Source organism: Oxyura jamaicensis, chromosome 20 (assembly GCF_011077185.1).
Source record: "Oxyura jamaicensis isolate SHBP4307 breed ruddy duck chromosome 20, BPBGC_Ojam_1.0, whole genome shotgun sequence".
Classification (NCBI taxonomy): domain Eukaryota; kingdom Metazoa; phylum Chordata; class Aves; order Anseriformes; family Anatidae; genus Oxyura; species Oxyura jamaicensis.
In genome coordinates, this window is record NC_048912.1 from 13,169,295 (window position 1) to 13,178,954 (window position 9,660).

The window sequence follows — 9,660 nt, forward strand, 5'->3', positions numbered from 1 at the left end:
CTTGCTCACAGGGGTCTACTTCCCATCGCTGGCCAGCCTGCTGTCCCAGAGGGTCCGGGAGAGCGAGCGAGCCTTCACGTACAGCACGGTGGGGACCGGCTCGCAGTTCGGGTAAGTTCAAAAGGCAGATGGCTTTGAGCAGTGAGAGACAATCTCAGGACATCACGGTGATGAAAGGACAGTAAATAGTTGGAGGCAAAACTTGCAGCCCAAAGTACAGGCAGGTTCCTGGGTCCTTGAGGATGCTGGCTGCAGCTGGGGAAGCCTCAGGCAGTTGCTGTCTGTGCTCTCATGCACACACTGCTGAAGACTTTGTGTTCTTTGAAATGCACTGCTCTTGCGTGTGTCAAGGATTTATGTGGTGTTTTTTTATTTTATTTTCTTTCCTTCTGAGACAGACTTTGAAGAGCGTTTGCAATGTTTAATTACTATGGGGAACAGCCTGATCCCGCAGGAAGAGCAGGGGTCAGCGTGAGACTGCTCACCTGTCCTCCCTGACAGTTGGTGATAATACAACTTTCCCATCTCTTCTATTTCCACGAGAATTTCCTTTCTAAATGGAAGAGTTGCTTAAAAGCCAAGTAGAAATGCCACTGCATTTAATCACTTTGTTTTTATGGGGTTGGGAAACACACGACTCAGTCTGCAGCCGAGAGCTTGGGGGTGAGGTGCTGAGCATCTCCAGCTCAGGATCTGGCCCTGCCGGGACCAGAGCAGGCTGCAAAGCCACAGGGTGCAGCGGGTGGACGTGCAGCATCCACCCCAGGAAGCCTCCCTCATGGCTCCATGCCATCCCAGTGTCCTCGGCCAGCCCTTGGCAGACGCGTGAGCCAGCTTGCGGCTTCCCTTCCAGGACGCTGGTGATCGGTGGTGCAGGATCTCTGCTCCTGGACTGGTACGGCTGGGAGAGCGTCTTCTACTTCTCCGGCTTGCTCACGTTGCTCTGGGTTTACTGCACCTGCAAGTACCTGCTGACAGAGAAAGGTAAATTCAGCCTCGTTCCTCGGGCTGCAGGGCTCGGGGTTTCCAAGGGCTCGCCTGGTTTTACACAGTGAATTCTGTTTGGGTGTCTTGTATAATAAACAGTGTCTGGATGAAGATGCTGAAGCCAGAAACGAGATTTTGAGCTTTTACATTGCTGTTTCCAGTCCCACACTGGATTATGTTGCTGTTGAGAGTCGCCCTGACTCCTCAGTACTCTTAAGCACCAGTGAAAACACCAAGCAGAGCGTGATCTTCTAAGTGGATTAAGCTTAAGCAGGGTGAGATACTTATTCCCAACTAAGAGCATCTACACACAGAGCTTTTAAAAAGCGCTTAATCCCAATATCTCTTCCCAAATAACCGGCTGGGAGAAATTCCACACATGGGAAAACCATTACACCTGGCTACAGTGCTCTTAGTGCGCGTGTGGTATGTAGGGGCCCAGCTCATCTTGCGCCTGGTGCTGCCCTAAATCCAGACCTCATCCCTGCCCCAAGAGATTTCTGTCCAGTTGTGATGAGAGAACCAAAGCTGGGAAGGTGGCTGGATGGGGCAGTGCGTGGGTGCAGTGGAAGATTCTTGGTGAACATAAACAAGGTGTTTTCATGAGCATCCAGTGCTGATTTTGCAGAAAAAAGAAAGAGTTTGAAGGAGATTTGAGGGGCTTGTACAGGGCTCACAGGGCTCCCTCCAGCTGCACAGAATATCGCTGATCAGAGCTTTCCTTTTTACGTTTCCTTCCCTGCAGAACTCACCATCCCCATAGAATATTTAACGAGAGGCCTGTCGATGTCCAAGCAGAGCAAAGTGCCCTGGAAGCAGCTGTTTACGAAGGCACCCATATGGTAGGCAGCTAAAGTGGCCCTGTGCAGCCACAGCCGGGCTGGGAGAGCTCCTCCGCCCCGTGGCATTGCCACCTCTGCCTGCTTGCTTCTTCTGTGCTTGTTCTCTTATTTAAGTACTTGGGAAACGCCACCATGTTTTATAATCCCTTGTATATAAATAAAGAACTGAAAGCGTAAGCTTGATGAAAGGTGGGGTTTGTTCTGTCTGGAGGGATGCTAGGCTTAAATATTGCTGGGAAATCTTTCTCTTTTGGAGGCTGTTCCCTGCGTGAGTGTGGTGCTCCTCCAGAGCCATATTCCCCACCACACGTTAGAAATGCTGCTTGCAGTGGGCTGCTGAGCAGGGGCACTGAGGGGCATGGGCTGGGTTTGCACTGCTACCAAAGCATCTCTGGAATTGAGATCTTTTTGGGGAAATCTGCATTTTGCACTGAGGCACATCCAAGCATGGCAGCAGGTTCCCAGGTGCTGCTAAAGACGGGGAGGAGGGTGATGGAGCTTGCTGCTCTTTCCTGCCTTGAAAAACCATGGGACATCTGCAAATAACAGAGCCATAGAAAGCCCTGAATGACACCTCCTGCTGTGCTGGAGGGACTTTGTGGCTCACACGGTCACAGCCGTGGTGAACCTGGCCTGAACCCACGGGCTGACGTCAGGCTTCCGCCCCGGTGAGGGCAGCTGGGGAACGCGTGGTGCTGTGAGCCCAGAGCAGTAGTTATCTGCAAAAAAATCTCAGGAAGCAATAGCAGTGCTATAAGGGATTTATTTATAGACCAGGAGCTGAAATACTGCACTGCCAGAATGCCCCTTTCTCACCCAGCGTGACCTGTCAGTGCTGATTATTCCCTCCCCGCTGTATTTTCTCAGGGCTGTCATCATCGCTCAGCTTTCTACATCCAGCACATTTTTCACTCTCCTCTCCTGGCTGCCGACTTTCTTTAAGGAAACTTTCCCCGAGTCAAAGGTAAGGTGGCTGAGACGCAGAAAGGGCTGCTCTGTGTGCAGAGGGGATGGTGCTGGGTGCCCGCTGAAGCGGGTGGGCTGGGGAGCAAGGGGAAGGCAGAGGGGTTTGGTGAGAGCAGCCTGGGAGGCAGGAGGAGGTGGGAGGCTTCCCTGCAGGGCCAGGAGGCGTTTCTTCTTGCATACATCTGGAGATGTGCAAGAGCATCCTCCCTCTGGGTAGGCAGAGGCTGGTTTCTAATGGCTTGGTGAGGGATGCTGAAGTGAGGCAGACCTGGGGCACCTTCCAGGCAGGGAAGAGAGGGTTATGTCTGGTTTTCAGACTGCATTTTATTTTATTTTATTTTATTTTATTTTATTTTATTTTATTTTATTTTATTTTATTTTATATTGTTTTATTTTATTTTATTTTATTTTATTATTTTCTTCTGAGGGAAGGATGATGTTCAAATGGCACGGAGCTCACTGTACTATGCCGTTGTAAATGACCACCATTCCTGGGTTTTCATAAGGTTTTTAACTATATTGACATTGTATGGCTCAGAGATACCAGCAAGAAGTGGTAATTACCATTAATAACGTGTACTTTAAAAACACTATAAAAGCTTGCCTCCCCTCAGCACAAACGATGTTCCCATTTTTCAGAAACCTAGGCAAGACTCATCCGTGCTGAGAGCTCCTATTTTTATCTTCTTATTCTGAGAAACGGAGACATCCTTTTCCACAATGGCTCTATTTTTTTTTTTTTTGTAATTTCCAGAGCTGCTTACAAATGCCTTTTAATATTACATCTGTAAGGCGCTTTATGGCATGCTTGATGTTTATTTTAAAATCGTGTATTAAACCAGTAAACATATTGTTGTGACAAGATCTGTGCACCTCTGGTAATGTGCTTGTGTAGCAGTAATTTGCCATCTGTTAAGCCTTATATCATGGCCCTCTTATGTAAGATGCTCCATATAGTGCTCCTGCATCCTGCATCCCGTAATCGCTTCACGCATCTTAATAAAACGGGGCTTGACAATGCTCGATTTTAGAGGATTGATGATAATCCTGAGCGTGGTAAAACTATGTCACCTACTGGTCGGACACCCTTGCTGCAGGTGAGGTGCCTTCACCGCTGTGCAGCCTGCCACCTGCAGCCCACCTGGCTGGAGGCTTGTGGCGATGGGATGAGACAAGGGTGGCCTTGGTGTGTTGGGACTGATTGCTGGGGGACCCCAGCTGGTGTCACAAGATGCCACAGACATTACCCAAGGACCTGATGGGATAACGTTTCCAAAAGTGACCAAGGACCGTCATTTCAAAGATGCAGATGGGCCCTGGTACGATTTCCAGGAGCGGTTGAAACAGGATTATTCAAAAGTAGGATTTATCAGCCCTCCCACGCATCCTGATGCGGCAAGGGAACGAGGGATGTGTCCGAGGGGGCGTGGGCTCTGAGCAAAGGGGGCTGGAGGGGGTGAGGGATGGGTTGATTCGACCCACTGAGATGAAGCCCGGCCCCAGCACACACCGATTTCAGCTCCCTGTGGGATCTGGGCACCAAAACGCCTCTGAGCAGCTGTAATCCAGATGACCAGCAATCATCTGTGATTACAAATGCAGCAAGCTTGCTTAATTGAAAATAGACTGAAGTATGTTGCTACTGTAATGTTACCTAATCCTGGCATTAGAAAATCCAGCTACATTCCCCCAGCTTTGCAGTAACGCTGCTAATGAGGTTGAAGCTGCTGTTGGAAATTCTGCCAGCAGCTTTTCTGATGACTCCCGGGGCAGAGCAACATCCACAGCTTGCTTTCCAGAGCTCTGCGGCTCTCTGCCATATCACCTTGCTGAACACTAAACTTTGCCATGTTTAATCCCTTGCCTCTGAGCTTTCTGCCTCTGCCCTGGAGGTAGTGTCACCGAGACAGAAGGAAAGGCAGCACACCTACCAAATGCTGCAGCCCCGTGCTGTGCCTGATGGGCTGCAGGTTTCAGAGAGCTGCAGGCTGCAGCTGAGAGCTTGCAGTGGGAAATGGGCAGAGATCCTGTAAGAAGTCCTGATCCCTTCATTTTTTCCTTTCTACAGACATCTGCAAGTAAGCTGGGCTCTGTCAGCAGCCCTCTCTTGACTTTTGCTCTCTTTCAGGGTTGGGTGTTTAACGTAGTCCCCTGGCTGGTTGCAATTCCAACGAGCTTGTTCAGTGGATTTCTGTCTGATCATTTAATTAACCAGGGTAAGAGCTATTTTGCCTTTTCCTCTGCTCTTATTCTATACAGTATGGGAACAGAAGCAGGGTGGGATGACTGGGGTTTGTTAAGGTGGAGAAGTCCCAGCAATAGACAACATGCAGTTCTGGTATGAAAGTGGGATAAATACTGCAGGGTCCAAGTCCCATCCACGTGCTTGGAGCTCACTTTGATCTCACAGTATCCATCCAGAGTTGAGCTCTGGCCGTCTGAAATCCATTTACCCTGTGCTCTCCTGGCAGGAGCACAAGGAGACCTGTTGCTCTGTCTTTACATGGGACTCTTCCTTTCTCTTCCAGGGTACAAAACCATCACCGTTCGTAAGCTCATGCAGGTAAGAGAGCTGGAGCCCCAGGAGTGGCACTTGAGCTACCTGCTAACCTCTGCTTGCATGCTGCTGCTGAGAGGCAGATCAGGTCGCTTCTGGGGCTGGGTTGGTGGTTGCAGGGGGAAGGTTTTGTAGCTTTGCAGACAGATTTGACTGGTGTGTACAGGAAATGAAATGCAGAGGAAAACCCATGCAAGGAGCAGAATGTAGACCTGCAGTTACTTTGTGCTTGGAGCTGTGTGAGTGCTCCGAGGAGCTCTTCCTCCACAGGCAGGGGCCAGCTGTACGCTGTCACTGCAAAGGGCCCTTTAGGTACTGAGGGAGGTAGCAATGCAAGGGTGAGCAGAAATAGAAAAGCCAGGAGAGAGCACGACGTGTCCTGCCTGCTGTGCTGCACTGCCTCTGCCCGCATCGTGTCCATCTGGGGGGTGCAAAGACCCAAAGGGCACCATGCACATGAGCTCTTCACATTGTAAAAGGGCACAGTTTGTCTGCGAAAGGGCTTGTTTTCTGCCCCGCAGAAGATCCACTGCAGTATTTCATTTCCCCTTTCTTCCAGGTCATCGGCTCCGGTGTCTCCAGCATTTTTGCTCTGTGCCTGGGCCAGACATCCAGCTTTTGCAAAGCCATAGTGTTCGCCTCGGCCTCGGTTGGACTCCAGACCTTTAACCACAGGTACCGAGAGCAGCAATGAGCTGCAGCCCTCAGCTCTGTCATTGTGGGCTCACAGAGCAGGCTGCCCCCAGTCTTAATGGGTCGCTAAACCTGGCACTTCCCGAGGAGGGGCTGGCCGTGCTGCGAGCAGGGGCACGAAGCAGGAGGGGAATTGTGGTTTGACATGAGTGCCTGGAGCTGAATCCTGGTTCTCTCCTGCATTGCCCTGCTCTCAGCCTCTTCCCTCCTCGTCTTCCCTTGCCAGTGCCATGTGTTGTCTAGGCTCCTTCCATTTGTGTGACAAGTTAAGCTCTGTGTGAACGATGAAAAAGCAAACTGTGCTCCATTAAAACTGGCGTTTCCCCCTCTCTGTTTCTCACTAGTGGCATTTCAGTAAACGTGCAAGATTTGGCCCCCTCCTGTGCTGGCTTGGTGTTCGGTAAGGATTCCTCTGGGCTTGGGGCTGTGCTGGAGAGGTGCTGTGCGTGGGGGCACACGGGGCTGGGTGTCAGGGTTTCAGCAGCCGTAGCTCTTTGGGATGGCTGCTCCGTGCTTGCAGCCTCCGCGCCCTTCTGTGCGTGCAGCTGCCTTCCCTGGGGCCAGGTGGCTGCACAGGCTGCTGCTTCTTTTCTCCTACAACCACCTGGAGGAAGGGGAGGAGGTGAGGAGAAGCGGTGCTGGCCCTGCCACCAGCAAGGCACTTTGCTGCCCCCCAGATCAGGGGTCAGGCGGGAGGCCAGGTGAAGCTGTCCGTGTCTTTGGGCTTCTAATTCCAAGTTCCCGTGAGACAAAGCAAAAGGACAATTCTCTTTTTTTTTTTTTCACTTTACAGGTGTTGGAAATACAGGTGGAGCCCTCCTAGGTAAGGCACCTTCCTGCAGCTCACCCTTGTGGGCGGGCAGGATGTGGCCCCACAGCCTGTGCATTTCTTTCTCTTCCCTGTGTGCCCAGGAGTCATCTGTGTGTACTTGGCTGGCTACCTGATCGAAACGACGGGCTCCTGGACTTCTGTCTTCAACCTGGTGGCTGCTGTCAACAGCATCGGGCTCTGTGCATTCCTGGTGTTTGGAGAGGCCCAGCGGGTGGACACGGACTCTGCGTACATTGACCTGTAGAGAGGAGTCCAGCAAGCAGAAGAAGGATAGGGGAGCATCACGTCTACGTGTCATTGTTGCACAAGTGCCAAAGAATATTATTCTTTGCAGGTATTTAACAAAAAATACTGAGACCAAGTACTTAGTGGGTCTGAATGAAACCCACACCAAAAAGACTTCTAGAGTTCATTTTTTTTTTTGCTCAGGGCATGGCTGATGGCCTGTAGAGCCATCCAGCTCAACGTCTCCAGTGAGATTTTGGCCTTGGTTTGCCCCAGTCTGCTTCCAGTGGACAAACACCCAGGTGGGCTGCCCTGCTCGGTGGGGCTGCACTTTGCACTCCCAGCTTATCGATGGAGCTGCTTCGCCGTGCGGGGCGTCGCTCCCTCCATGCTCTGCCTCCCTGTGATCGCATGGAGGATTGCCAGCCCTGGGACCGCCGCTCAACACATTTTGTCTGAACTAAAGGAAAGGAAGAACCCCAAAGAATGTACCTCTGACCTTAACTGTCCTTTGCGTGCCTTCGTTTTGCAGCCCGCTTGGCAGGTACAGCCCGGCTGCACAAGGGAGTGGGTTGTGAGACGAATCCAAGGCTTCCCTTCAGGGCAAGTGAGGATGTCTGGCTGGGTGTCTGCTTGGGCAGGACATTGCATGCATTCTGCAGACTACACCAGACCGCTCACAGCAGCCCAAGGGCTCCTTCCATGCCCTGGCTGCTCCACTCCGCATCCAAGCCTGGTGGGACATGGGACACCGTGCAGTGTAGGGGCAGCCCAGGAATCCTCCAGGAGCCCTTTTGCCCCACGCTGTGAATGTAGAGGAATGATAGATCATGCTCAGTGCTACAGGTCCATGCTCCCAAATGCTCTCTGCTCCATCAGATGTGTTCTTCACGTGCTCTCAGAGAGGTGTGGGAGACTTTCCAAAGAGCCTGAAGTGAGCACTTTGTTTCTACTTTAAGCATAAAGTGAATTTCTGCGTTGGAGACCCATAGTACTGGGTGTGGATCCGTGCTGTTCCCCGTGTCAGGGGGAAATACGTGGCTGTTCACGCCTCTGAGCCTGAATGTCTTAAGTTATTTATAAATATTTTTAAATTTAACTACCAAATTCTATATTTTATGTACTTGAGGCCTGATTCTGCATGCTTATTTTCTGTGGTACTCCCACCGAAACCCACAGTATTTCCAGAGGGGAAGGATTTACCAGCCTATAGTTTCTGGTTTTGCAGGCTCTATTTTAAACGTGACATTTAATATTCAAGTAAGTTGTTGCTTTTCCTCCCACCCCTTGCTTGCAGCCCAAGTTTTGGAGCTGAGAACAATTCAGTGCTGCTCGATTAGCGAGGCGAGCACAGCCAGCATCACAGCTTTGGCTTTGCAGCTGCTGAAACTGCACTCACCGTACAGGAAAGCTGTAGGTACAGGTTCACTGTCCTTAAAAAAAATAAAAATCCTGCTTGTCCTTTTGTTTGGGCCAGATTTCTTGGAAGATACCTTGCTGTTTCCGAATAGATGGGCTGATAATGAAAATACTTAACTGCAGAGACAGTAATGGGTGCTGCTAAGCTGAGCTGAGCTAGTTATTGGGGGTATTAAGAGATAAAGATACAGCTTCACGAGGGAAAATAGCATTGGTATGGTCTAAGTTGGGGCCAGAGATGAGCACTTTTCTCTGCTGCTTTGCTGCTTTCCCTCAAAAGCCATTTGCTGCCATGGGTCCAGCCCTGGGGCTGGGGTGCTGCAGTGCTGCAGAGCCAGGTCCTGGACACTGCTGGGAAGCTTCTTAAAATCAGCAGGTAACAGGGGAGGGCAAACACAGCCCAGGCTGGCCAGCCAGGCATCTCTGCCAGCCCTGTCCCTCCTCCAGCTGAGCAGCTTGCTTGCATGACATTCCCTGTAGCAACACAGAAAGAAAAATGCCTTTTTATTTTTTTTATATTTTTTTAATACATTTTAGCCATTCAGTGGTGCAGCTCAGGAGAACAGGGAGTTAATTCTGGTTCTTTTTTTCTGCTTACACCATTTCTTGTGGAAGAGTTGAATTTGGTTTAAATCACTGATGTTGATGAGGCATCTGGGCCACCCCTTGGATCTGCAGGCCGGGAGATGTGGAACTGAGATCATCAAAGTCCCAAATGGTCAAACTGATGATGCTGGCTGTGCCTTCCTCATACAACATGTAGAGCTTTGGTGGGTTGTCTGCATTATCTGTCTCTGTAAAATGGCCAAAAAGTTGTAGATCTGAGGCTCAGGTTTCATGATGTTCATACAGCCTCAATGAAGTATTGAAACCCTTTTGCACAGCTGTACAACTGTTAACTTTACTCAGCCTTGCAAAGCTTACTGAGAGTTTTTTTGTTATGAAGGGACCTGAAAAATAAAGGCAGCAAATCATTTGCACACTGATTTTGTGATTTTCCTTGATAAATGAATGCAGAAGTGCTCATTCCTGTGGTCGGTAAGAGACAGAGCTGGAGTGTGCTTAGTGCAACTAATTCCTTAGGAATGAGAGGCTGGGCTGGGAGAGCAGCTGGGCTGGCGGATCTCCACAGCATCCTC

The 9,660-nt window shown here is 50.4% G+C and overlaps 1 protein-coding gene across 3 annotated transcripts in view; it reads left to right on the plus strand.

The window, feature by feature from the left end:
- SLC17A9 (solute carrier family 17 member 9) overlaps nucleotides 1-7,797 on the plus strand; it is a 38,265-nt gene extending 30,468 nt beyond the window's left edge. For all 3 annotated transcript variants that reach the window (XM_035343819.1, XM_035343820.1, XM_035343821.1), the window contains 10 exons: nucleotides 12-111; nucleotides 854-984; nucleotides 1,733-1,829; nucleotides 2,697-2,793; nucleotides 4,924-5,011; nucleotides 5,324-5,358; nucleotides 5,912-6,027; nucleotides 6,390-6,445; nucleotides 6,839-6,868; nucleotides 6,958-7,797. In XM_035343819.1, coding sequence (XP_035199710.1) covers nucleotides 12-111; nucleotides 854-984; nucleotides 1,733-1,829; nucleotides 2,697-2,793; nucleotides 4,924-5,011; nucleotides 5,324-5,358; nucleotides 5,912-6,027; nucleotides 6,390-6,445; nucleotides 6,839-6,868; nucleotides 6,958-7,121 — 914 coding nt within the window. In that variant the 3' untranslated portion in view covers nucleotides 7,122-7,797. The remainder of the gene's footprint in view (nucleotides 1-11; nucleotides 112-853; nucleotides 985-1,732; nucleotides 1,830-2,696; nucleotides 2,794-4,923; nucleotides 5,012-5,323; nucleotides 5,359-5,911; nucleotides 6,028-6,389; nucleotides 6,446-6,838; nucleotides 6,869-6,957) is intronic.
- Nucleotides 7,798-9,660: the final 1,863 nt, after the last annotated feature.